This window comes from Pseudorca crassidens, chromosome 15 (assembly GCF_039906515.1).
Source record: "Pseudorca crassidens isolate mPseCra1 chromosome 15, mPseCra1.hap1, whole genome shotgun sequence".
NCBI lineage: Eukaryota > Metazoa > Chordata > Mammalia > Artiodactyla > Delphinidae > Pseudorca > Pseudorca crassidens.
This window is the reverse complement of record NC_090310.1, coordinates 7,534,400-7,562,266: the sequence shown is the minus strand read 5'-3', so window position 1 is coordinate 7,562,266 and position 27,867 is coordinate 7,534,400. Positions and strand designations below refer to the sequence as shown.

General features: G+C 57.9%; 1 protein-coding gene across 2 annotated transcripts in view; it reads right to left on the bottom strand.

Annotated features, from left to right (window-relative positions):
* Positions 1–13,707: 13,707 nt before the first annotated feature.
* Positions 13,708–27,867, bottom strand: part of COL26A1 (collagen type XXVI alpha 1 chain) — a 175,306-nt gene continuing 161,146 nt past the window's right edge. For both annotated transcript variants that reach the window (XM_067705092.1, XM_067705091.1), the window contains exons 7-13: positions 27,056–27,208; positions 25,138–25,221; positions 23,087–23,139; positions 19,285–19,320; positions 18,065–18,112; positions 16,124–16,208; positions 13,708–15,325 (exon numbers count right to left, since the gene is read on the bottom strand). In XM_067705092.1, coding sequence (XP_067561193.1) covers positions 15,165–15,325; positions 16,124–16,208; positions 18,065–18,112; positions 19,285–19,320; positions 23,087–23,139; positions 25,138–25,221; positions 27,056–27,208 — 620 coding nt within the window. In that variant the 3' untranslated portion in view covers positions 13,708–15,164. The remainder of the gene's footprint in view (positions 15,326–16,123; positions 16,209–18,064; positions 18,113–19,284; positions 19,321–23,086; positions 23,140–25,137; positions 25,222–27,055; positions 27,209–27,867) is intronic.

Here is a 27,867-nt window from a genome sequence, read left to right as displayed (position 1 = left end):
GGTGTTCCCAGCCCCTCGCATTGTCAGCTTATTAACAATAGCCCACAGAGGCACAAGCCCAGGAGAGGGAGAGGCAGAGAACAGCTACAGCCTGCTTTTAAAAAATTGCATGTTGTGAAAACCCCTTGAGGCTTGTGTAAACCGTGATGTGCAGGGTGACTGCTGTTCAGAAAAGCACAAAGGACGCCCGAAATGGGCCAGACGCCTGGGTCCCTCAGGGGAGCAGCGGGATACACGCGGGGCATGAGGGCAGCGTGTGAGGCCAGCTGCCAGACGCTCCACCTGCGGCATGATGCATGGCAGGTAGGGGCCGGCAGGATGACAGAGACGAGGCAGAGATAGGGCCTGATTTACGGGCACCAGGGAAGAAAATGCAGCCAAGATTTATGGGGGCTCAAGTGACTCGTTGGAGCCGAGTTTATTATCCATCATGTGCATCTGAATGTGTATTTACGGCTTTCCAAATGATTCTGTCTCGCTGAAAATTATGTGCAAAGAACATCAACGGCAGTTCATCTGCATTGAGAACGGCTGATCCAGAGTGGAGTTCAAGGCCTCTCCTCGTCGGCCAGGGAGGCTGGGGGCTGGTCTCCTTTGTGTGTGCACAGGTTCGAGAAGCGGACACGGGTCAATGGACGCTCTGAGCCAGGCCTTGCATTGGAGCCAGCGAGCGGAGATGGACCCATCTCACAGGGCGCTCACTGTCTGCCAGGCACTGAGCCAGGTGCTAGAGCTCACAGGTACACTAAGGAGGCAGGGAGGGTGAGAATACTAACTCTGCCACTTCACTGCTGGGTGACCCTGGGCAAGCTACTTAACCTCTCTGAGCCTCAGTTTCTTCACCAAGAAAATGGGAGTAACAATGATGGCTACCCCAGACAGTAAATTAGGAGGCATACAAGACACTGCCTGAAAGTGCCTAGATTCTCTGATCAGAAGGAATTCTTTTCTCTCAGAGTTTTAGGTGCATGTGGGTCTACTGGAACCCCAGGAATGTGGATTCCTAACAGGGGCTTGTCTCAGGACAGAGACAGTTAAAAGTGAAAGAAAAATACTGGGATCACCACACCCCCACCCACCAGGCTCTCAGTCTTGCAAGATGCCCCATTCCTGGTTCTCCTGCCAGAAGACAGAGTTTTTCTTAGAGCTTATTCTGTTTTCATTCACTTCACTTCACTTCCAGGATTTGGGTTATGCTAAAGTTTAACCCCGGAGAAAAACAAACAAACAAGCCAGAAAACTCACAGCTATTCCAGTCATCCTTTGCATTTGGATCTCCCTCCCAGTCCACCTCTTAGGACTGACTTTCCAGAGTCCTCAGATGGCGGCTTTATGTATTCTGTCCAAGCTTTTTAATTCTCATCCGTGGGAGAGGTAAGGTGGAGTGTGCTTACACTCTCTTAGCTGGATCCAGGAAGTCCTATAATTGGGTTTGGTATGACACATTCAGTGACCTTGTTAAACTCACTTACTAATGCTCACAAGTTGTTCACAAATTTAAAAAAACAACTTTTAATGCAAAAATCTCTTCAGTGTGAAGAGCAGCAATTTGTTTCCTCCAATCTTTCTATCATTTTCTTGCCTTACCGAAGGGGTTGGCAAACTTTTTCTGTAAGGGCCAGATAGTACATATTTTAGGCTTTGCCGGCCATATGGTTTCTGTTGCAACCACTCAGATCTTCATTGTAGTGTGAAAGCAGCTATAGATAATACATAAATGAATGGGCATGGCTGTGTTCCTATAATATTTGCTGTACACAAACAGGTGGGAGGGAAGCACTTCCGGAACGGCAGAGTAAGGACTTCCAAAAATACGCTGCTTTATAAAAGCAATGAAAATGCTGGCAAAACCTGTCAAAATCAACTTTTTCATGGCTCTAGAAATTAACCAAAGGCTTTCAACACTTGAGCAGTGTTTTATTTTGCTTTGTTTTTTTTTACATTATATGGCCAAATCCCAGTCAGAACAGCAAGCTTTGTGAAGTGTTAACTTGCCTTATTCCCATTTCCCTTTTCACAGCTCCACTGTAGGTTTTGAAAAGCAACAGCCTCACAACTATGGTGGTTGTGAAAACCAGTAGCCCAGCAGCTACTAGAAGGGAAAGAAAAGGTTTGGAGCTTCCCCAAAAACCCCACGGCCAGAGAATTGTCACTGTTTGACCTGTCGGGCAGCTCCCTGAAAAGCAGCATTCTCAGGGATTGTCTTTTATTTGCCCTCAGTCTTTGCTCTGTGTGCCCCAGCTCCAGGGCATTTGTCAAAAACAATCAGCTGCGGGCTTTCCTGGTGGCGCAGTGGTTGGGAGTCCGCCTGCCGATGCAGGGGATGTGGGCTCGTGCCCCGGTCCGGGAGGATCTCACATTTCGCGGAGCGGCTGGGCCCGTGAGCCACGGCCGCTGAGCCTGCGCGTCTGGAGCCTGTGCTCCGCAACAGGAGGAGCCACAGCGGTGAGAGAGGCCCGCGTATCGCAAAAAAACAATCAGCTGCAATTGTTTAATTTTGTAGCTGCCTGAAGTGGCACCAGTTGGGGCTAAAGAAAATATTAAAAGGAAAAGCCGACAAATGAGATGTCCACAGGGGGCTTTGAAAAGCTCCAACATATTCTTGGGTTGCTTGAAGGCCATATGCACGTACATAACTCTGCACACGCCCAGGAAAGACCTGGGACGGACCTAATTTCTCACCTCTGACTGACCTTGAGGCTCTGCACAATCAGGAAGTGAAAGCTAAGGCTAGAGCATTGAAGGTATGCCCCATCACATATACAAAGCCCCTCAACAAAGGCTGGAAGACTTACTGGTTTGAAGGGTTTAAGGAAATCTCTATCTAATCATTAGCTGACCACTAAACTAACTGAGCAGAAACTTCAGTGGCCAAACACAGCAAAGAACGCAGATTTTGCGGAATTAGTTCAGGAAAGTCACTAAAGAAATAAACGGTAGCAGCAATAATAACAACAAACCCTTGGCAAATGGTGTTGCATGGGAGGGGGGAGATCTGATTTCCAGATTTGCCTCATCATATTCTTTTTTTTTTTTTTTTTTTTTTTTTTTGCGGTAACTGGGCCTCTCACTGTTGTGGCCTCTCCCGTTGCGGAGCACAGGCTCCGGGCGCACAGGCTCAGCGGCCATGGCTCACGGGCCCAGCCGCTCCACGGCATGTGGGATCTTCCCGGACCGGGGCACGAACCCGTGTCCCCTGCATCGGCAGGCGGACTCTCAACCACTGCGCCACCAGGGAAGCCCCATATTCTTTTAAATGTCCAGTTTTCAACAAAAATTCATGAGACCTGCAAAGACACAGGAAAGTATGGCCCATTCACAGGAAAGTGTTCCTGAGGAAGCCTAAACACTGGACTTACTAGACAAAGACTTTATTTATTTTTTAAATTTTTTTATATTTTTGTTGCATTTCTTTTATTTATTTATTATTCATTTACTTATTTTTATTTAGTTTTGGCTGCTTTGGGTCTTCGTTGCTGCGCGCGGGCTTTCTCTAGTTGCGATGAGCGGCGGTTACTCTTTGTTCCGGTGCGCAGACTTCTCACTGCGGTGGCTTCTCTTGTTGTGCAGCACGGGCTCTAGGCGCGAGGGCTTCAGTAGTTGTGGCACGCGGGCTCAGTAGTTGTGGCTCGCAGGCTCTAGAGCACAGGCTCTAGTCGTTGTGGCGCACGGGCTTAGCTGCTCCGCGGCATGTGGGATCTTCCTGAACCAGGGCTCAAACCCGTGTCCCCTGAATTGGCAGGTGGATTCTTAACCACTGCGCCACCACGGAAGCCCTAGACAAAGTCTTTAAATACCCTGTTATAAATATGTGCAAAGAACTAAAGGAAACCAGGTCTAAAGAATTAAAGGAACAACACTCGTAACCAACTGAACCTAAACAGACAACTACAGAGCACTCCAAGCAACATCAGAACCCATATTCTTCTCAAGTGCACATGGAATCATATGTTGGAATCTGCAGTTGGAATCATATGTTAGCCCATAAAACAAGACTAAATAAATTTAAAAGGAATGAAATCATACAGCATGTGTTCTCCTGTCTCAACAGAATGAAATTAGAAATCCATAGCAGAAGTATACTTGTGGAATAATATGTGGAAATTAACTAACACACTCTTAAATAACTAATGGGTCAAAGAAGAAATCACAAGGAAATTAGAAAATACTTTGAGATGAATAAAAATGAAAACACAATATACCCAAACTTGTGAGATGCAGCTAAAGCAGTGCTGAGAGGGAGTGTTATAGTTCTAATTGCCTATATTTAAACAGAATAAAGGTTTCAAACCAATAACCTAAATTTTTACCTTATAGGAATACAATAGAGAAAAAACAAAACACAAAGTTTGGTTCTTTGAAAAGATCAGAAAATTTGACAAACCTTTCGGTAGACTGACCAAGAAAAAAAGAGAGAAGACTCAAATTACTAAAATCAGAAATGAAAGTGGGGACATTATTACTGACTTTACAGAAATAAAAAGGATTATAAGAGAATACCAGGAATAAGTGTATGCCAGAAATTATATAACCTAGATGAAATGGACAGATTTCCAGCAATCACCAATCTGGGTGACTGTATTTTTCTAGTCTAATTACTCTGGGTAGAATCTCCAGTACAATGTTTACTATAAGTGGTGAGAGAGGAAAATCTCATTGGTGCTTTACTGGGCATTTCTTTGATTACCAGCGAAGGTGAATATTTTAAAATATGTTTCTTGCCTTTTTTTATTTCTTCTTTTGTGCATTTCTTTTTAGCCATTTTTCTATTGGAACATTCATTTTTATTTATTTGTAATTGCTTTTTTTAAAGTTTATTTATTTATTTATTATTTATTTTTGGCTGCGTTGGGTCTTTGTTGCTGCGCGCGGGCTTTCTCTAGCTGCGGGGAGCGGGGGCTACTCTTCGATGCGGTGCGCGGGCTTCTCACTGTGGTGGCTTCTCTTGTTGCGGAACACGGGCTCTAGGAGCGCAGGCTTCAGTAGTTGTGGTGTGCGGGCTTCAGTATTTGTGGCATGCAGACTCAGTAGTTGTGGTGCACGGGCTTAGTTGCTCCACAGCTTGTGGGATATTCCCAGACCAGGGCTCAAACCTGTGTCTCCTGCTTGGCAGACAGATTCTTAACCGCTGCGCCACCAGGCAAGTCCTGTAATTGCTTTTCATATATGACCCTTTGTCATATATGTTGCAACGGGCTTAGCCTTATTTGTAGTTCCCCAATAAATTTAATTAAAAGGTTCTCTAAAACACAAAGAGATTTAAATTTTATGTATTAAATTCTACCTATCTTATTCTTTTTTCCACTGCTTTTATGTTTAGAAGTCTTTAGTCACCCCAAGATCAAATATTTGTCTATAATTTCTTCTAGTTTTTTTTATAATTTCCCTTTTTACATCTAATTCTTTAAATCCTCTGGAATTTATATTGAAGTATGGTGTGAAGGAAAAAGCTAATTTTATTTCTTTCCAAATAGCTAAGCAAATGTCCTGGCATAATTTATTGAATAATCTGTTCTTTCCCCACAGATCTGCAATGCAACCTCAGTAAGTTGAGATGCGGTGATCACCTTGGCAACGGGACTGTGTTAAAAGTATTTGTTCTCACCCAGTGGAGGGCTGGTGCCCAGCAGGGCTCAGTCTGGCCTCACTGCACATCTTCCCTAATTAAGATGCACTTTTTGGTTTTGTCTTTTTTAAAAAACAAAATTCTCCTTTTATAGCCATGATGCCAAAGGAAAATTAAGGCCAAGGTCCTTTCACGTCTGATCTGTTATGAGCTGGGCCTGCCAGAGTAGTTGGAGCATGAGGGGGCGGGGCATGGACGGTGGGGTGAGAAAGTGGAGAGTGATGTACTCCTGATACATCCTGAGGACCTGGATGGATGTCATCAAGGTCCTTGAAAAGCTGGAGGGCGGGGATGAGAATACAACTATGATGTAAAACAAAGCAGAGACTTCCGCTGTTGGCCCAGAGGAGCCCAGCTTGGGGCCCCAAGCATTCCCTCCCCTCCTGGGAAGGCAGCTTCTGCCACCAACAGGCAGCAAAGCCCACACTGCCCGTTCTCTGGGGTTCTGGCCTTAGGTTCCCAGAGTTCTCCTTCCCTGTCAGGTATCTGTGTCCAGGCTGGAGGGGGTGAGACCTGGACCTGAGTTCATTTGCCAAGAGCAGGAGAAGGAGTCCTCCTCTGGGGAGGTGCCAGGGAGCCTGAGCCCTGGAGTGGAGACCGTGAAGATGCTTGATAACAGCCCTGAATGTTGGGTGACCGCAAAGCCACCTGCTGTGAGAAGAGAGTGAGCAAGAGGCCATGGCAAGGGGCTTCCCTGGTGGCGCAGTGTTTGAGAGTCTGCCTGCCGGTGCAGGGGACATGGGTTCGTGCCCTGATCTGGGAAGATCCCACATGCCGCGGAGCAGCTGGGCCCGTGAGCCATGGCCGCTGAGCCTGCGCGTCCGGAGCCTGTGCTCCGCAACGGGAGAGGCCACAACAGTGAGAGGCCCGCGTACCGCAAAAAAAAAAAAAAAAAAAAAAAAAAAGAGGCCATGGCAAGCTACAGTGGGAAAATGCAGAAGCCATGGTGGGAAGATGCAGAAGCCATGGTGGGAACACGCAGAAGCCGTGGTGGGAACACGCAGAAGCCCTAGGTCTCCAGGCTTAATTAAACACCCACCCCCTTCCTCTTCTCCCTGAGGACCTGGGTACCGAGGCCTGTAGAGCCCGGGTCCAGGCATCCTTCCTCTCGCGCCCTCCCTTCCCCTCCTCAACCAGCGACAGAGGACGGTCTGAAGGCCTGGCCCCTGAAGAGCCAGCATCTCCTCCCGCCTCACACCCAGCAGGAGCATCCTTTGGGTGAGAGCCCTGACGCCCGAGATCAGAGCTTCCCAGCCCTGTGCTGCAGGTGGGCTCCAGGTAGTCTCAGGTGGCGGCCCTCGGAGGCTACCAGGGTGGTGCCGGGACAGCCAGAGACCCCGGGCTGGGCACGTTGCTGGGTGCAGCTCTGCCTGTTTACCCCGAGTGCTGTGCAAATAATATCCTGTTGCCTGTGAGCCGTGTCGTGAGAAAGATCGGGAAGCTCTGCCCCAGGTGAGGGCCAAGCAGCTGCACTTCAGGAGTGACCGGGCCTGACGGCTGCTCTTCCAGCTCCCCCACTGGCGCCCGGCCCCGCCAGCGTTCTTGCCGCGCCAGGAATCTGGTAAAGAGAGAGGACAGTGCCGCGGGCAGAGAGGGTGAGAGATTCTGGCCCCCAAGTCCTACAGAATCTTCGCAGATCAAACCTCAGGGTTTGGCTGAGATTTCTGGAATGTGTCAGTCCTACAGAGGGGCTTTCAGAGCGGCCAGGGACCTTACAGGTCATTGTAGCAGTTAAGCATATAGGTTCTTGTTTTGCCACAAAGAGAAATGAAGCCCTGATACAGCCACAACATGGATGAGCCTTGAAATCATCATACTACGTGAAACACAAAAGTGTCTGATTCCATGTCTATGAAATGTCCAGAGCAGGTAACTCCATAGAGACAGAAAGTAGATCAGTGGTTGCCTAGGGGTGGGGGGGCAGGAGGACTGCGGGGTATCACTAAATGATACGGACGCACATGTTCTCAAGTCAACTGTGGCGATGGTTGCACAGCTCTGAATATACTAAAACCCCCTGAATTGTACGCTTGGAATGGGGGAGTTGAATGGCATGTGAGTTATTGCTTGATTTTAAAAAGCTCAATTACAAAAAGGGGGGTGTAGGCTGCAGGGTGAGGTGACCTGGGTTCAAATCCTCGCCCCACGACTTGGTACCTGGGGCAAGTCACTTAACCTCCTGGTGCCTGGATTTGATCACCTGCAACAAATGAAGATGACAAATCCTGGGGCTGGCGTGGGGACTGAATGAGTCAATGCACATGACGGGCTCGGCGTGGCGCCTGACCCGCGGCAGCAGCTGCTCTTACTAGTTCAGTGAAGAAGCCCTTTGTTGGACAAGGAAAACGGAAGCGCCAAGAGGTTAAGTGACTTGCCCAAGGTCACTGTCATAGACTGAAGAACGGCCCCCAAGTGTATGTCCAAGTCCCAATTGCGGAACCTCTGAGCATGACACTATTTTGAAAGAGAGTCTCTGTGGATGGGATTAAGTCAAGGATATTGAGATGAAGAGATCATCCTGGATTACCCAGTGACCAGCGTCCTTATGAGAGACACATAGACGACAAGACAGACATAGGAGACAAGGCCGTGAAGACAGGGACAGAGGTTGGACTGATGGAGTCAGGAGCCAAAGGGACGCCTGGGGCCACTAGAAGCTGGTAAAGGCAAAAATGGATTCTCCCCTGGAGACGTCGGAGGACGCACAGCCCCGCGGACACGTTGATTTCAGATTCCAGCCTCCAGAACCGTGGAGGATACGTTTCTGGCAACCTGTTAACGCAGCCCCGGGAAACTGGTCGGGTCGCTCAGCCTGTGGGAGCAAAGAGCCAGACTTGATTCTAATTATCACTTGATTTTTTAAAAATTCTTTATTGGAGTATAATTGCTTTACAATGGTGTGTTAGTTTCTCTTTATAACAAAGTGAATCAGTTATACATATACATATGTTCCCATATCTCTTCCCTCTTGTGTCTCCCTCCATCCCACCCTCCATATCCCACCTCTCTAGGTGGTCACAAAGCACAGAGCTGATCTCGCTCTGCTATGCGGCTGCTTCCCACTAGCTATCTGTTTTACATTTGGTAGTGTATATATGTCCATGCCACTCTCTCGCTTTGTCACAGCTTACCCTTCCCCCCCCACCATATCCTCAAGTCCATTCTCTAGTAGGTCTGTGTCTTTATTCCTGTCTTACCCCTAGTTTCTTCATGACATTTTTTTTCTTAAATTGCATATATATGTGTTAGCATACGGTATTTGTCTTTCTCTTTCTGACTTACTTCACTCTGTATGACAGACTCTAGGTTCAAGTTGTATTTATGTGAATAAAAACCAGCTTCGACCCCAGATACCATGAGAGTTCCGGAGGCAGGTTCTGTGATCCCCTTTTAAGATGGGGACACTGAGGCCGGATTATCACTTGCCCATCAATGTGTCACACACCCATCAACATGGGGGAGGGGGAGACCGGGACGTGTGAGCCCAGCCGTCTCCTTCGGGACACACTGGCTCATTAGATTCACCAGCCCCTGCCTGAGAAAGTATTTAATTTGCCTTTTACAATGCACCAACTGCATGTTAATTAACTGGTAATTGAAAGTTATAGGTGGCGTTAGAATTTATTAATAACATTGGAAATAAATCTCCCTGGAATTCACGTAATTGCAAATCTCATGAAATTTTCTTTTTTTTATAGTCCATAAAACAGGTCTGGCAGAGAGGCGTTCCAGAAACCTCGAGATAGTTGGGATTGCAGGTGTGGGATTGCCAGTGGGGAGGAGGCTTCTGTTCTGACCTAGGACCATCTTGGATGCCCACCTGGCCCCCTACCCACCACCTCAGTCACTGCCTCTGGGGTCTGGGAAGGAGTCCCTCTCCTTTGTGAATGTCCTGTGACTCACTGCAGTGACCAGAGCTGGGCACTGGGGATGCACGTGTGACCCTGCCCACAAGAAGATCACAGCCGAGTGAGGGACGTGGGGTGGGGGGTGGAGCTGTGAGGGTGTCTTGTTGATCCAGGGAGGTGAGGGCTTGTGCTGGGGGACCCCAGTAGCACCTGGACCACCTCTGGCTGGGGCCCAGGGCCAGAGTTAGGTAGTTCCTGCCCATCCAGCAGGAGAATCACCTGCTGTGTGTCTTTGGGACATGCCAAGTGCAGGACGAGAAAAATGTGCCCCCAAGTGCCCTTCCCCCCAGCCTGGAGGGGGCCAACCTCGCCCAGTGCATTCTGGGAAAAGAGATACAGGTGACCTCTGAACCCCTGGGGGTCAGGCGAGTGTCTGATTAATTTCCAGCCTCACCCTGATTCCCTCCTGGTCCCAGGAAACAGGTCACCATGTTCTCTTGAGTTCCAATCCCAAGGCGGTGCAGCAGGAAACGTGGGGTCCTATTGGAGTGCCCGAGAGGAACCCTAGCCTGGGCTCACCAGGGCTTCTGGCCCACTTCTCAGCTTTTGACCATGACCATCCAGCACCTCCATCCGGCTCCCCATCCCAAGGCAGCACGTCAGCTGTGAATTTCTGCCTGAGGTCAGGATGTGCCCCGAGCAGTGGCAAAGCGTACCCCCTCAGCCCCGGCTCTTGCCATCAGCTTCTCATTGCCGCGTCGGGAGAGATGCTAAAAATATTTTATGATCCGTATGGCACAGGATCCCACCCATCAGAACAGGTCCTCTTCCTAGCACTGGAGCGGGGTCCTAGATTCTGGGGAGGCTACGGGAGGGGTCGGGATGGTGGGGGGCACGTGAGGAGCTGGGTCCGTCAGCACAGGGGTGTTTCGATATTTTAACTACAGGTTTCGCTGCCCCAGTGGGAGCTACTGAAGATCAGCCCAGCCCGAGTCCCCTCCACGTTCACTGTGGCCACCACATCCGGGCACTTGCCAGAGTCACCATCTGACCAAGGGGATCCTGAATTTCTGCTTTGGCTGGTGGCTGACTAAGGGGTCTGGCGGGGGTCCCTGGGTATGAGTTCAGGAGCTGCAACCAGGTCCCACACCTGCCCTGCCCAGGAGACCCTGGGGACCCGCCCACGGAAAGGGGGGCCCGAGCCGGGGCCCTGCCTGAGCCTGTGCCCTTCAGATCCTTGCTTCCCTGGGCTCAGCTAGGCAGGAGGGTGAGGAGAAGAGGGTCCTGCAGACTAGGGCTGCTCAGGATTCTGGGGGAGGTGGGTCTGGAAGGGAAGGTGTTAGTAAAGAGCTCTCAGTCCCTGTCGTGGTTTTATCCGGACACTGGGGCACAGGAGAGAAGTGTGTGCAGGAGGCATTGCCTGGAGGGAGGCTGGGTGTGCCCTGAGGCTGGCTGGAGGAATAGAGCAGGCTTGGGGGAGGAGACAGGGAAGGGAGTGAGGGGAGGCGAGGCCAGGGGGTCGGCCTGAGCCAATTCTCCCTCCTTAACCCCCTGGGTGGACCCTGCAGGCGGGGCTGGAGTTAGGAGCTCAGAGATGCCCATCCCCTGCACTGGGCTGACCCTCATGGACCCCGTCCCCAGGAGCTGCAGGGAGAGGGGCAGTTTCAGGCAGAGGAGGGTGCCTGGCCCTGGAAGCCCAGTCATGGATCCTAGGGGCGCTCTGAGCAACGCACCCCACCATCTGAATCCATCTTGGGACCTGCAGGCTGAACAGGTTAGGGTTTCCACACATCAGCACAAAGACGCTCATGGTCACGACAGAACCAAGGACCAGAGGGACACAGCCCAGCTGTCAGGCTGCAGGGGTCAGAGGAGGTGATGCGTCTGAGGCCTTTGCCCAAAGCCAAGAGCTGTGCTCCCGATGGGGTTGTAAGTGCTGGACGCCCCAGGCACCCCCTGCTCTCCCACGTCCTGCAAGCACCAAGTGCTGGCCTTGCGGGGCACCAGCACCCAGACTGCACAGAGACGAGACCAGGTGGTGGGTCTCTTCTGCAGCCGGCAGCCAGGAGGCTAGAGGCCCGGATGGTGGTACCAGGTTGCAGAGCCCAGGCTGGGGGCCAGAAACAAGGGAGCCACTGCAGGTTCATGATCAAGGGGGGATGCTGCCAGGCTCGCATTCCAGAAAGATCGATCTACCATCCAGACGGAGGGGAGAGGCCAGACGGACAGTGAAAACCGGCCACGGCAGCCCATCCCCTCCGGGTCAGCTTCTCCCCCTCCAGTGTTTAGGGTCCTCCAAGACCTGGCCCCTGGCATCTACTTCAGTCTCCTGCGGGAATTCTGTCTGCTGTCATCTACCTCTGCCCTTTGCTCACACTTGCCCAGCCCGGCAGTGCTGTCCCTTGGTCTCTTGGTGGACGTGAACTCCACTCTTCCTTCTAGAACCACTCGCTGGGAGGCTGTGCAGGGCACAGCTCCCCTGACCTCTCCAGGTCCACGAATCCTGGTGCCCTGGCCCCATCTGACACCCCGCAGGCTTGGCCTGTCCGCCCTGCTGGCACGAGCCCCCCCCTTGGACGTTGGTTCCCTCCTGAACCCCTTCTGCTCCCAGTGGCTCTGAGATGGGCCTGGGAGCACCTGGACATCCAGTCCTGGGGGCAGGGTCACTCCAGACTCTGCCAGCCCCCAACCCAGGCCTGCCCCGGAAAGTGCAGGGTCCAGGGCCAGGGTACAAAGGGAGGCATCGTACGTCTGAATATTTAAAACTTATACGTTCAGCTAATCAACTGTTAAAGAAAAGATGCTCTACACTCCTACTGTTACAAACATCCTTTAGAAGGACCAGGAAGGCCAGGTTGATTTCAGGTTGTGACCTTGCAGAGTTCTGCACTGGCCTGTGACGGCCTGGGCAGAGCCAGGCCCTTGCCCTTTGACCCATCCCACGCCGCCCACGTGCTTCTGTTTGCACTGAGGGCCTTTGTGTGTGCACGTGGGCACCCACTCTGCCCGCCTGTGCTCAGTCTACACCTCCCCACCTCCAAGCAGCAGCCCCTGATCTAAGGATGCTGACGCCTGTGGGGTCTGTCCTTGAGACATTCAGGCTGGGGGCCGCTGGGGCAGCAGATTTGGGGTCCTGGGTAAGGCAGGACAATCTCTCTTAGGGCCCCCCGTCTGCCGCTGGCTCAGCGAGAACGAGATGCCTCGTGTCCTGCTTCACTAAGGGGTGGGGGGGCTTAGCTTGTCAGATGGCATCGGTCCTCGCGTAGCCCCAGGAGGTGCACTGCTCCATGAATGAGGCTTCACCCCACAAAGGGGGGGTGCTCTGGGCAGAGAGGGCTGCACTGTCACTAGATGTGGGCCTCCCGGGGACGGCCTCCTGCAGCACCGGCGGGTCACCGCGGCCGGGCTCGGCAGCAGCCGTCATAGGTGCTCTTGCTGGGTAATGGGGTGGGTGTCCCCATCTGGGGGAAGGCATTCCTTTATTAAGAAACTGACGTCTCATCTGGGCCAGGCCCTCGGCGGGGGCGTGGGCGAGGGAGGTGGGCTGGGAGGATGGAAGTCAGCCAGACCCAGCCCTGCTGTGAGCGAGCCTGCGGGGTGCCAGCTCGGGGCGGGCGAGGATATTCTAGGGAGACAGTGTGGGGCCGGGGGCAGGGGGCACCAAGCCCGAAGCTTCCGGCTGGGAACACAGGGTCTTGCAACGGGAAGGGGGCTGCCATCAGAGCAGGGCTCCCCTGGGTCCCCTCATGTGCGGTGGGGTGGTCCCAGCAAGGGTGAGCTCCGGCTGGACACGGCCTGCAGGAGGCCCCGGGTGGCATTCAGCCAGTCCCCCACCTCGGCTGAGGGCTCAGGGGAAGGTCCGAGACGCTGGGCCCCCAAGTGGACGAAAATGTCCAGGACCCCAGGCCCGGGGCAGGAGCATGGTGGGTAGGGGTCCCTCCGCCCAGAGCCCCGAGCCCTCCCCACTTCACTCTCCATCTAGCAAAGCTGGGCCCAGGCCCAGCCCAGATGCAGCGCTGCTGGGTAGAGGGTGGGGAGCCTCTGAGGGGCTCCCCTCGCTCTCCCAACCCCCCGTGGGGCTCCCGGGGGGCAGAGCCAGGCCTCCCTGCCTCAGGGCCTTGTGGTCCCTTTGGCTCCCGGGGGCTCCCGTCGGACACCCCTGGGGCTGGGCCCGGCCGAAGCTGACCCGGCACAGCCAGCCTCCCCAGAAGCCGCCGCCACAGGACACCAGAGCACAGCGGGGAGAGCACCTTTATTGTCGGAGGGTTACAGGTTTCCCGCCACCTCTGACCGCCCCTCCGTGAAGACAGGCCTGCAGGAAGCCACGTCTTGGCTCCCACACGGCCAGCCCTGCCTCAAGGGGGGCAGTCGAGGCCTCAAGGGCAGGGAGAGGTTACCAGGGCCCGGAGGGACCAGGCCACAGCCTCCCCGGTGCAACAAGGGCAGTGGGGACGAGTCGCTCCTGCCACAAGGGGAGATGCACCTGGGGCGGCGCCAGCACCTGTGAATATCTGAGTTTGCGGCCATCGCTGAGACAGCGAGAGGAGCACGAGGGCCAGCCCAGGGCACAGGGGACCCGGTGCCGGAGAGGCCTCGAGCGCTGTGGCCTTGAGAGCTGCTCTGGGGCACCGGGGACCTGGGTGTCTGCTGCGGAGCCTGGCTGGGACCACAGCGCCGAGGGTGGGAGCATCTCTCTCCAGCAGGGCCTGGGAATCAGGCAGCAATCCCTCTTCCTCCTTGGGACATAGGACTTGCCGTGTAACGCAGAAGTGGCCAACCCTGTGGCTTCCCAGAGAGCCTGGGAGAGGGCGGGGCTGCAGGGATGGCCCCTGGAGGGTGCACATTTGCATTAAATCCTCCCTCCTCCCAGCTCAACGGGGTCAGAGAGATTGGGATGCGGCGGTGGGCAATGCCAATTCAGTTTGAGGGTGCTTGCACCCCAACGCTCCTCTCTCACGGTCTCCAAGTCCTCGTGACTGTTTCGGGTTTATTCAAGGTCTCCCTGGCCTCCGAGAGTAGCTACAGGCCAAGCTGCTCCCCAACCCGTGGAGCAGACCCCAAGCCCAGGCAGGGGAGTCGAGGGAGGAGGCCCAGGGCCCCCGCTGTCTCGTGCTGGGCAGGGCCCTGCCCTCCTTCCCAGCTGGAACCTCAGGAGCCGCCCGGCCCGACACCCGCCCTGAGTTTCCCCGTGAAGAGGGGAAGCTGGCAGGGTAGAGAGAACATGGGTTCAAACCCTGCCCCAGCCATCCCTGGTCTGGGGACCTTGGGCAGGTGAGTCATCCTCTCCAAGCCTCTGTCCCCCGTGTAAAGTCGGGATAACAAGCCTACCTCCTAAGGGTTAAATGAGACAATGTAGGGAAGCTCCTCAGACAGGCCCGAATGACGCAGGGACCCAGTAAATGATGAGTATGACGACTATTCTCACAGCCCGCCCGGCCCACCAGACCCCGTCTCCAGCAGGGAGTGCAGGTGAGGAGGGAAGGGACCAGGGCAGGGCTCTGGCCTCGGGCCCCTGCCCCTGGAGCTGCCATCTGTCCCCAAGGCCCCCAGCCCCCAGGAGCCAGTGTTCCTGACGATCGTCCAGGCCTGGAGCCCGGTCCCACTCGGGGAGTCCTCAGGTGCCAGTGGCTGCACAGGCCCCGGGGCTGGGTCTCTGGCGGAGTCGGGGCTTGTCCTGGAGCGCTGGCCTCTTACTTCCCGCCGCTGGCCCGGCCAGCGCTCCTCTGCCCAGGGTCGGGGCCAAGCAGGGCAGCCAGGGAGCCGTCGGGTGGGGGGCCACCACGCTTCATCTTGAGGTTTGCTTTCAGAGCGGCGTCCTGGCCGGAGCCTCCGTCAGGGGAGGCCAGGGGATCTGGAAGGAGAGCAGGAGGGTGGGCTTGCACAGGGCCTTGGGAGCAAGCAAAGCACCTTCACTTCCAGCCCCGCCAGCAACGGAAGCTCTGTGCCCAGTGAGGACACGACAAAGCAGCAGCTGGCTTCTACTCCTCACGCATCCATTCACTCACTCACTCATTCATCCATTCATTCGTACACTCATTCATTCATTCATCCACTCATCCAGGCGCTCATTTCATTCATTCTCCCATTTGCTCATCTATCCATTCACCAATTCACTCATTCATCCACTCATTCATCCATTCTTCAACACATGCTAACCAGGGCCAGGCTCCAGGCCCTGCAGAAGTGCTAGGGAGAGTCATGGAAACCTCACGCCATAAGGGAACAGAAGGTTCAGCAGAGAGAGCTTGGTGGGGAGACAGGAAGGCGGCTTCAGGGAGGAAGAGATCCCAGGGCAGGTCCCGAAGCGGGAGCTGGTGCCCAGGAGGCCAAGGGACCAGCCTGAGCAAAGGTGCCGAGGTGGGAAAGGGCCTGGGGTAACCGGATGACGGCTGTGTGTCACTGGACACCAGGTCATGCTGGGGAGGGACTTGGGACCTGGATGTCGGTCACGGGCAGCAGGGAGCCACGGAGGGTCCTTGAGCGGGGGTGGGACAGGGCCAGACTGGCAGCCAAGTGAGGGGCCACTGGGGCAGGGAGAGCAGGCGCCAGAGGCAGCACCACGAGGGCGGCAGGGAGGCGGAACAGGGGGCATTCGGACTCGGCGGCCGCCTGTGGGCCTGCCTGTCCCCAGGTCCTGGTCACCACGCACCGTGGATTCCAATCATGTGCTCCAGGATGAGGACTCTCTCGGCCAGGATCTTCAGCGCCTCCCGCAGCTGCTGCACCCCCTCGCCCTGGGGGGGGGGAGGAGGCAGCCAAGGTCAGGGCCGTCCCGCCTCAGTGTACTGTCCCAGCCCTCCCCACGCCCGCCACTTCCCTCCTGCCACTTCCCTCCTCCCAACAGCCATCACAGGGCGGACATCCCGGCGCCAGGGCTGGGGTTCGAATTACTATTCAGAGACACGGAACTTGACGCACAGAGAGGGTAACCAGAGTCCTGTGGCCACACAGCCTGGAAATGGCCAACCGGGGCTTCACACCCAGACCTGTCTGCCTCCAGCCTGGGCTCGTCCTGCTCCCATGGCTGCCTGCTGCTTCCTCTGTGTGCCCTTCTTTCCGGAAAATACTCTGCTGTGGGCAGAGCACCTAGTACGGGCCCACGGGTCGGGGGTGCTTTGCCTGTCTCCTTCCTGGCACTGCCCACCCGAGAGATTTCCAGGGTGGTCACCCGGGAGAAAAAAAGAGAGGGCAGAGCCACGGCTTCTGGGAAGCCAGCAGGAGGACGCGATGATGGCATGTCTGCGTTTCTGGGAGCCAGCCTACACATGGGCGAAGGACCTCGTGTGTCGAGACACGTGAATGAGCTGATTAATCGAGAAGACAGGTGACAAGGCCACTTTGAAATAAAAAGTGATGGTGGAGAGACAAGGCCCCGCCCTGGAGTCAGCAGCAAACAGGCATCTTTGGCTGGTAGAACATGACAGCTCTGTCATGACATTCAGATTAAGTTAGCTTAAAACAAAAGAAAACCCAAAGCAGGCTACTGAGTTGCAAGAGAGAGGCCTTCCCACCACAGGCCGTGAGAAGCCGGGCTGTGGGTGGCGTCTGGGATGGGGGTGTCCCAGCTAGGAGCAGGCGGTCCAGGCCCCCTCTGTCAGGACCCGGCTAAGCCTCGGTCCCTGGGTCACAGGATTCACGCCGATGAGATGGGCCGGGGGAAGTCGTGGGTATCCTCTCTGTCTCCCCATCACAAGTGACCCCCGCATCCACATCTTCCTCCCACTGCCTCCTGTGCCCACCACGGTTGCCCTGATTCCAGCCTCTTCCCCCTTCTCCAGTCCCGCAAGGACCTCTGGAATGTCCCCTGGCCCCAGCTTCACCTCTCCAGCCCAGCCCGCCTCCCGCAGCCATCCGCCTCCAACCTCTGCAGATATCCCCACCCCCAGCTTAGAACCTCCCTCAGCTCACTCAGCTGTGTGCCCACTGAGCTGGCCAGCCCGCTGAGCCCTGGCACTCCCACGGGACTCATTCTCAGCTTGCAAGACCTCCCCTGCTGGCCCTACCGCCTCCGCCCCCTTTATCCATCACCCTGGTCCCCAGCCTCCTCTCCTGGTCCCAGAAGGCGTGGCTCCCCACAGCCATGCTCGCACTCCATCTGTGCCCCCTCCCCATCCCATCTTGCCCTGGCCCCTGTGTGCTCCCAACCTCACTCTTTCATCGTCCTCTCCCACATCCGCATGGCCATGCATCCTTCAGTCCACCACAGCGACCTTGGGCACACCCGTGTGCCAGGTGCTGTCATGGGAGAGTCCTGTCCCTGGAGAGGGACGCCACGGCTTGAAGCCTCCTTAAAAGAAAGGTCTTTTCTGCAGGTCCGTGGTTCCTCCGGCCCTCTCCGGCAGGGTCTCCCCCCGACTCAGGCCCCAGGCCGGTCACCCCATCAGTGCTACCCCATTGCAGCCAACTTCACCCTGTGCTGCAGTCGCTATTCACTCAGCTGTCTCCCCCGCTGGGCTGGGACCCCATTCACCCCGTGACTGATGCCCGGCTCAGGGCTGACGGTGTCAGTCCAGCTCTGTTGGGTACCCGCTCTCCTGCTGAGACACAGCCAAAGGGCAGGAGGGAAGCACGGGCCCAGGGGCACAGTTACCTCGGCGGTAGCTTTCTCTTCCTCTTCCCCCTTCCCGCCAGGCTCGCCCTGGGAAGAAAGTCGTGCAGTCAATGATGGGTGTGGGGTGGGGCGCTTCTCCACCCTCTCCAGCTTCTCTCCCTGGGCACCCCTGCACAGCCCGGCACAGGGTTGATTTTAGGGGCTTAATTCTGTTTCTAGGGAGGGAGGAGTCAGGTTTGGAACCCCAGGAGCTCAGGTGTTGGCCCTTCTAGGGATCACATCCCCTGCATCTCAGGTCTCTGCTTCCCTGACTCTAAAATGGGGCCAGTAACCCCAGTAACATCAGCCTCACAATAACACCTAGGTGGCCACTTACTCCTGTGTGACCTTGAGCAAGTTACCTTACCTCTCCGTGCCTCGATTTTCCCATCTCCAAATTGGAGGTAATAATAGCCTCATAGAGCTATTAGGAGGATTAAATGAATCAATCTCAATAATAAGCTTGGAGAAGGCATGGCTTTGGAGGCTAACACTCTTGCATTTAAATCTTGGCTCTACCTTTGCCTAGCTGTGTGACCTTGGGCAAGTTGCTTAACCTCTCTGAGCCTTAGCTGCCAGTTCTGGCAAATAGGGAAAATAAAGCACTGTCTCATGGGGTCACTGTGAAGCTTAAACACGCTATGGATGAAGAGGGTTTCCACATAGAAGATGCTCAGCAAAGATCCACCCCTTTGCCCCCAGCCCCATGCTCCTGACATAAGACTTGGGCACGAAGGAGGTACCCACCTCCTTGGCCCTGGAGATAGGGGCTGAGACTCATGAATTCTTATTTCCAAGAGGAGAATTAGAGGTCAGCTATCTATGTCTCTATTCCTAGAAGGTTCAGAGAAGGCAAGGGACTCTGCAGGTCACACAGCACATTAACCCAGGGGCCTGGGCTCCCTGGAAGGGACCTCAGGACTCTCATCTAAGCCTTGCAACAGGAGGCTATTTCAGTCCTTACTTCATACGCTCAGCGAGGGGGCTCCCACCTCCCGAAGTCACCCCTTCTTAACTTGGGCAGCTGGCACTGCAGCCAGGTTGCCCGTTTCTCTCCCCCTGCCCCATCCTGGCTGGGCTGGATCCGGCCATGCCTGGGGAAGCTGGGGGGCTGAACTCAGCCAGGCCGCCTGGGGCAGACGCCCGCCCACCTGGTACCCTGGGCCTGTACCAGAGCCCATCGTCCTGGGGGTGGCCCATCCACACGGCCCCACACTTACAGGCTGCCCTGTCACGCCCCGCTCTCCAGCCAGGCCCTGTAGAAAATCAAACAAAGCAAATTAGGCTTTGCCTGCCCTTGACAACCTCTCAGTCCTCCGCTGGCCCTCCCCCTGCACTGGGCTCTGGAAATCTGAAAAATGGATGTGGGGAGGAGGGTGGCGCAGAGGAAACACGAAGGCCACAGCCGGGGGCCTCCCCGGTCCTGGCGCCCCCGCCACTGGCCTGTGAAATGGGGCAATGCCAAGTATGGTTATCACTCGGAGAAGGGGACCGGATGGCAAAGCACACATCCCCCCAGCACGCGAGAGAGGGGCCCTCAGAGAACGAGTGACAGCAACGGTGATCGTGAGGGTGCCTGCGTGGACTCCCCATCAGCGCTGATGCCCAGCCGGAAGGCTCCCCAGGGCCCCAGACCTGTGCATCCCGCCGTCCTCCAGCACCCTCCCCCGGCCAGCCAGGAGATGCCCCCCCTCAACTTCTCCAAAGTGGAACTCCCGGTTCCCCACCCACCCACCCCCACCCTGCAGTCTCTCCTCTCGGAAACGGAAACGGCTCCACGGTCCCGCAGCTGCTCCCACACACACCTTGGAGCTAACCTTCCCTTTCCCTCCCTCACCAAATTTATTCCATCAGCCAGACCTGTCAGGTTCACTTTCTAAGTATGTCTGTTCACGTTGCCATTTCCTCTGCGCTGCTGTGGCCTCCTCCCTGGTCTCCCTGTCCCACTGCCGCCTCCCCCGCCTTCCATCCCTCCCTCGATAGCCAGAGGGGCCTTGGAAAGCTGTAAATCAGGTCACGGACTCTCCCTCCCTGAACCCCGATGAGTCCCCTTTCCACTGTGACGCAAATCCACACAGCAGCCCTGCAGGCGAGGCCCTGCCCACCTCCCCACCTCCTCTCACCCCACGCTCTCCTCCGCTCAGTACGCGCCACGCATTCCCCTGCTCCGAGACCTCTGCACCTGCCCTTCCCTCGACCAGGAACGCTCTTGGCATCTCTGTAGGACTTCCGGTTCCTCGGCTCTCAGTCGGAATGTCACCTCCTCCTGTCTGTCACCCCCTCCTGTCACCATAGGTCCTTTCCCAGTTATTCTCTATCACGTCTGCCTCCTGCACTAGACTATCAGCTACCGGAGGGCAGGGATCCCCACATCCTTGTTCCTGTGCCCAGTACAGTGTCTAGAGCAACTGAGGCCCCAGGACATACATAGTTAACGAATAGCGTTCATTAAGGGTCTCCGAGGAGCCTGGCATTCTCCACCTGTTTTCCCCATTATTTCTCACAACGAACCTACCCAGAAGGGATTTTTATCCTCAGTTCACAGATGGGGAAACTGAGGCCCAGGGGCTCAGGGACTTGTTTAAGGTCACCCAGCTGGAAATTGGCAGAACCAGGCTTCAAACCCAGGGCTGTCCGTCCTACTCGAGAAAGTCGGGACCACATGGTCCCCTGTTATTGTGCCTTCTCGCTCTTCTTTGACCCCTGACTAGGAGACATCCCTCCCCACAGACCGCCAATTCTCAGAGGCCTCGACTCCTTGGCAAGGATGGAGACGGAGACTGGGTCATCAGACTGGCCCCACCATCCACCATGAAGCCACAGTCCAGCCCACCTCGTGGCCATTCTGACATTGTCAATACTGGGACGATGGAGCCTTGGAACCCAGCCCCATCCCTGCCGTGTAGGGGCCTCGGTGGGTCCTGGCAGTGGGTCCTGGAAGGGGGCCCTTCGACACCTGTTCAGTGGGGCCCTGGGGAGCCAGGGCCATGCCGGGCACTGTCTGGTGCCCCTGGCATCCCAGCCCTGGCTATAGACCCTCAGGTTTAAGGAAGGACCACCACAAGGAGGAAAGGGGCCAAGATGCCGCCAGCCTGAAGACGCCCCAGGCTGGTGCCCGGTCACGCCGCCTCGAGCGGGGCTGGACGAGCAGCTCTGACTTGCTCCCCTTGAACCTGTTGGAATCTTGCAGGCCCTGGGTCCCCACAAGGCTGCTGTGGGCACGGTCTGCACAGCCACCCAAGGCAGCCCTGCCCGCAAGGGCCTGGAAGACCCTAAAAATCAGCCAGCTGGCAGGATCAACCACCCCAAAGCACCCACTGCGTTCCTGGCACTCTGCTGTCCTGCTGTGTGACTCTGGCGGGTGACAGAGTCTCTCAGCCTCCGCCGCCCCATTGCTGCTGGGACAGAACGATGGGATCCCTTCGCATCGCTGACCTGCCCTGTCGCCGTGCACTTGGGCCTCTGGAGGAGCCCCACTGCCCCCAGCCCTTCCCGTGAGAGTATCTGCCGGCCTTCCACGTGCCCCCCTCCCCCTCTTCCTGCACTTTTGTCAGGGCTGAGCAGGCCCGGCCTGAAGGGAGGGGGGAGCCCCCAGCACCGGAGAAGCAGGAGAGACCGCGCTGCTGGCACGGGGCTCCTGGCGTGTGGAGCTCGGCCAGACGCCCCCTGCCAAGCTCCTGCAGTTCCCGGGGCTCTCCGACCCTCACCGCAGTCCTGTCACTGTCACTGTCCTTCTCTCTCACCTGCCCCCACCCCTTCTCTCTGGGGCCTGGGCCTGTGGCAGGGAGCCTGAGGGGCCAGGAGGGTGCCCTGGGGCGCCCAGACCCCTGGCTAAGCTGGCCACCCCACCTGACTCAGGGGCAGATCAGGTCTGAGGGCCTCCGGTCCCCCCTGCAGCCACCCCCTTCCCCAGGCCCCGCCTGCCGGCCTGGTCTCTACCACACCCACCCTGGTTCTGCCCTACGCCGTGCACCCCACTGGCCCTTCTCCTCCACGCCGCATCCTCCTGGTGTGAAAACACGCGGGGGACAACAGAGAGAGATCAGGAGCCGTGGGACACGGGTTCTTTGACGTCTAGAACATGTGCTCTAGAGGGCTGTCCTGTGGCCCGGGCTCCGGCTGCGTCCTCGGCTGGCGTGGCTGGGGCCCTCCCTGTGTCTGGGGAATATTTGTCAAATGTCTAAAGGGATGAATGAATGTGTGGGACTCCTGAGGTCCCAGCACCCACAGGGCCAAGGCCCGGACCCACCTCCCTTGCAGTGGGAGGGGGGGCACCTCTCAGCCACTCCACCCCACCCGGGGGCCTGAGTTCCAGGGACCTCGGAGCCCTCGGTCTGGACAAGGCCCAGGGGAGGGGCTGCAGGAAGCTCCGTGCAGACATCCCCAGCCGCCTCCCTTGCTGCCTCCACGTCCAGGACCCCCCCCCCCCTCCACGTGACCTCCCCCCCAGGCCCCTGGGCCCCTGCGGCACAAGGCACATCCCCCCGGCAATTTATTTCTCTTTCACTCCCTGTGACAATCCACCAGGGAGGCCCTGTACACCCCGTCTTAGCAGCTGAGGAAGCCGGAGCCCAGAGAGGCTGCCTTTCTGCCCGAGGTCACACAGCTGGGAGGCAGAGCAAGCTGGGGTTCCGGGCCACACAGTCAGGCGTCAGAGTGGCCCCCGCACAGGCAGGTCTCCTTGAGGAGGGGCCACGGGCTGGGGTGGACGTTCTGTGATCCTGGCCCAGCTCCACCACACCCTCTGGACGACCTCGGGTGGCACTTGGGTCTCAGCTCACTTATGAACCGGGAGCCATGTTAGCACCTCCCTGGCGTAGGCGGAGTGGGCAGCAGACGGTCGCTGCTGCTAACAAAACCAGGACCCCACGCCTGCCTTCCCCTGGGGCCTGCCGGGACCCAGGTGGGGACCGGCCAGGTGGGCTGGCTCCTTCCTGAGCAACTGTGCTGGTAAGAAGCCTGGCTCCTCCTTTCCTGGCGAGACAATGTCTCTTCCCTTGCCAGAAATGGGAAAGACCTTACCTGGGATCCTGGTGCACCTGGGGGTCCAGGGGGACCGTGTGGTCCAGGGGGACCTGCCGGCAGAGTCACAGATGGTCACCTGGGGCCAGAGAAGCCCGCTGCCCCCATCAACTCTGGAGAGGACCTTCCCACCCTCCCACCCCAGTCCCTGCCCTGGGTCTGTCTCCATGGGCAGCAAAGGAAGGTGCGGTGAATGAATGGTGGGGGAGGGGGGCACCCGCTCCCTTGGCCTCCCCTGCCCACCGCCAGAGCAGAGAGCCCACCTCCACCCACTCTCCCTGCAGCCCTGACATCACAACCAGAGCCTCATCCTCGGGGCCACCCCGCAGCCCCTCCCCAGCCGGCTAGTCCCCCAGCAAATCTCGAGTCTCTCCCTCCTCGGGACCTCAGACCTGACCCCTCTGAAGCCATCCTTCTTGCCTGGGTTACTGCTGCCTGACCATCTGCCCTCCACGCAGCCCCCCAGAGTGACCTTTCAAATAGGTCCCTCTCAGCCCAGCCTCCTCCACCTTCATCAGTCAGATACCCCCTTCTGGAAAGTTCCTCTGCATCCGTGCCTTTGCCGATGCTGTTGCTTCCTCCTGGAGCTCCTCCAACCCCTCCACACCCCAGCAAACTCTTTGCTACTAGTCTCAGGCTAAGCGTCACCTCCTCCAGGAAGCCTTCCAGGAACCTACCCCGCCTCTTCTCTAGGCAAAGCCCTGACAGACCAGCTGCCACCTCTGGCCACTGTCGGTTTGCATGCCTGCCCCCCACCACGGGCCAGGGAGTGCCCAGAGGGTCAGGCCAGGCCTGACGGGTGCAGCACAGGAAGTGGTGTTCCTGACTGAACTTCCCGAATGCTTGGAAGAGTGAGGCCTCCGTCCCCAGTGGCCGGCACAGGTCTGCGCCTCTTGGGCTGCTAGGCTGTACCAGTGTGCCCCCGGCACGCTTAGGGAGGACCCGCAGGAAAGTGTACCCCTGGTGGGGTGACGATCTGGACTCAGTCTAGCTAAAGGACAAACACCCTCCCAGCTCACTCCCAAATACCACCTTTTAAATGGGGCCACCCCGGCGCAGCTGCTCGCCCAGCCCTGCGTTCTCAGACCCTGTGGGATTCACTGATGGTATGGGGGTGCCGTTCGCCGTCTCCACTAGAATGGAAGTACCATGAGGACGGGGATCTTTGCTTGGTTTATTTAAGTACCCCAGGAACTTAGAACACTGCCCAGCTGAACAGTGCTCGGCGAACACTTCCCGAATTCTGAGAGAGTGAGTGAATGACAGAGAATGAGTGCCCGGGCCTGGAGCCCTAATCAAGAGGCGCCCCACCCGCCGGCCCCCAGGGCCTCTGTTGCTCGTTCATTCACAGGTAGAACCTGTCAGAGGAGACGTCCACACCTGTCAGAGGAGACGTCCACACACCTGGGTGCCAGCCCCGCCCCACAGTCCCCTCCTCCCCCAGCGAGGGTCCCATCCCGTCCCCTCCCCACACTCCCCTCCTCCCCCAGCGAGGGTCCCATCCCATCCCCTCCCCACACTCCCCTCCTCCCCCAGCGAGGGTCCCATCCCGTCCCCTCCCCACACTCCCCTCCTCCCCCAGCGAGGGTCCTATCCCGTCCCCTCCCCACACTCCCCTCCTCCCCCAGCGAGGGTCCCATCCCATGCCCTCCCCCAGGGCCCTGCTCTCTGCCTGCAGGCCCAGGGCCTCCTGTCTCTTATGGGCAACGCCCCACCAGCTCCCTGGGTCTCCCGCATGGCCCCCACACCACCCGTGCAGACCCAGGCCTCCCCACACCCAGAGCATCCCTGCTCCGGCTCACACGAGGGCAGCCCGGGGCTGCATCATGTGGGTGTCAGGCCTTGTTCTGGCAGAAACACTGTGTCCAGTCCCGGGGAAGCTGCCGCCGGGAGCAAGAGGCCCCACCTCAAGCCACTGCTGGCTGGGGCAGACCCAGCGCCCTGCCAAGGCCATGACCCCCACCTGGGCCCCTCAAGGCCCCTTGGTCCAGGCCAAGCCCAGGAGGGGTCACCGGTGGAGACCAGCCTGTGCTGTTGCCCTCTGTGCTCACCTGGAGGGCCGGGGGGGCCCCGGGGCCCTGGGACGCCCGCCAGCACCGTGTCCACGGCGGCAGAGGCCAGCTGCACGTCTGCATCTGCGGGAAGGGCAGAGCGGCCCGTGACCTGGGGGGCAGGGCCGGCGGGGCGGGGGGGCTAGAGCTGAGATCCCCCGGAGCCAGGGTGGGCATGCCCGGCCCCGCCGGGCCTCACTGCAGCCCTGGTGAGCAGACGCCATTGCTCCCACGACTCAAGAGGAGCACACAGAGGCCAAATCAGAGGGCAGGGGAAGCCCCGTGGGCTCCATTTAAAACACAAACTCCTTCCTGAACACTCCAGGCCCTTGACTCTGGCCCCACCTTGCTTACCACCCGGGCTGGACGCTCTTCCAGGGTCCACCCCACATACCCATCCTGACGTACCTGGCTAGCTCACTCCTGTGGGGCCTCCTCCAGGAAGCCCTCCCTGCCCACCCCTCTGAGCTGCAGGGCCCTGGGCTGCCTCCATCAGGGCCCCAGAGCCGGGTGGAGTCTGTCTAGTGGCCTGGGTCTCTCCAGGGTGAGCCCCGTGTGACTTCACTCTGCCCTATTCTCAGAGCCAGGACCAGACAGCCAGGCTTGGAAATGTCTGGATGGGGGTGGCTGCCTCTGCCTCTCCCTCCACTCATGGAAGCCTGGAGAGCCCTTCCATAGGCTTCATGGCGGGTGGCCTCCTACAGGTGCTCAGTCCTGGCCAGCCAGGTGCCCCCACTGGGGCACCCCCCACTGTCCCCAAACATTCACACCTGGGTCTTCCAGGAAAGCTGCCCTCCCTGGAGGGCCCAAGGGCTGGGGAAGAAGGGTCCTGTCTGAGGAGGGCTCCCAGCACTAGACGTGGCAGGCGGGCAGTGCCAGGTGCAGGGCATCGTGCCCAGGCCAGGGCAGGCTGCAGCTCTCCTGGCCCAGGGATGCCGGCTGAGCCCTTAGACTCCCAAGGCACTTTACACGCATCATCCATTCTCCCCACTAGGGAGCACCACTGAGCCCACCGTGAGGGTGAGGCGGTTGGGTCGTCAGGGAGTTAACACTTTCTCCTGCCCCTGTATCTACTGAGGGCAGCCCAGGCCCCTCAGTCCCCTTGGAATGAGCCCCTCCCTCATGGCTGGGGGCTGTGTTTTTTCACCCCCAGAGCAACTCCATCAGGATGTATTACCACCCCTCCTCTACGGATGGGGAAACTGAGGCTCAGAGCGGGACACAGGTCTTAACGCTCAGGGGAGGGCTATGCTGCCGCGGGGCGGAGGGGGCAGAAGCACCAGGAGGAGGGGCTTGGGTTTCTCCGACAGCCGACAAAGCGGTCCCTGGGATGTCACCCATTCAGAATTTCAAGTCAATCCTGCTTCTTAAAACCCTTCCCACTCCCCAGCGCCCTTAACCAAAACGATGCCCGCCGTGGGCTGCCGGCCCCACCCCCACCCCCGTCCTCGGGGCCTCCCTGGAACCGCCCTCCCCGCGCGCTGGGGCGGCTGTGTGTGTGCTCAGAGGCGCCCTCTCGCGCTAGACTGTAGCCTCTGCAGGCAGGAGGCTGTTTTGCTCACGGCTGTACGAGGCGGGCGGGTAAAGACAGAGTCCCACACGTCGTAGGTGATCAACACATGTCCAGTGGCTACAGTGAGGGGGTTTGTGGAGAGGACACGGGGTAACGGATGACCCGAGGCCAGGCCAGAGAGCGGAGTGACCCGTGGGGGTCAGACCCCGGGGCAGGAGCTGAGCGTGGGTTGCCGCCCCACCCCGCGTCAGTCCCCCCCTGGCGACCCCGCCCCCCACTTGACAGAGCCAAGGCTCCCTTCACTGACAGTCCGCTTGCTTCATGGGGTCCTCTGGGGAGGGCTGGTCCCCCCGAAGACAGGCTCAGGCCCGCCCTCCCTCCCCACCCCTCAGGCATGCCACTCACTGTCCTTGTCTGTCGGCGGCTGCAGGGAGTAGAGGACGCCTTGGGGGCCGTTTGGAGGGAGGCCTGGGCTGCCTGCTGGGCCGGGGGGGCCGGGGGGGCCGGGGCGCCCCATCTCTCCAGGAAGCCCACGGGGCCCTGGCGGCCCCAAGAGGCCTGCAGTGGGGAGGAGAGGAGTCACAGGAGGGCCGGGCCTCGTGGCTGATGTAACAGAGACGAGAAGCAGACCCTGAAGGGGACGGGGCTGGCGAGGGTCGGTGGTGGCCTCCAGGCCCAGGGACACCCTGGCGGCCTCTTCCGGGAGCTAATAACATGACTTCCCCTTCCCAACCCAGTGCACAGGGGACCCGGGGCAGCTGGATGGGAGGTGAGGGAGACAGGAACCACAGAACCAGTGGGGGCTCCGGCCAGATGCCCTCTGCCCGCTCCAGGGACCTCAGCTCTGGGGAAGGGGCGCCGAGGGTGGCAGCCAGCCTGGGCCAGCCCTGTACCTGCCCTGACAGAGCCCAGGAGGAGCTGGGTGGTCTCTGGAGGTGTTGTTTACACGGCTGAGCACAACCCCCAGCCCCCAGGAGCACCCCCGGAAACCTGCGCCCACAACTCCAGAAGCCTTCTCTTCCCACAGCCCGGGGCGAGACGGAGCCCTAAGGTGCTTGGGGTGAGGCTGCCGTGAGGGGGGCAGTGGGAGGAAGTGGGCCTGGAGCCCCCCAAGATGGCAGTCATTAGCCCCAGCAAGAAAGGGGGTGTCTGGGATGCCTCGCCTGCTCAGACAGGGGAGAAACCCCAACTCCCTTCCCCCAGTGGACAGAGTCGGG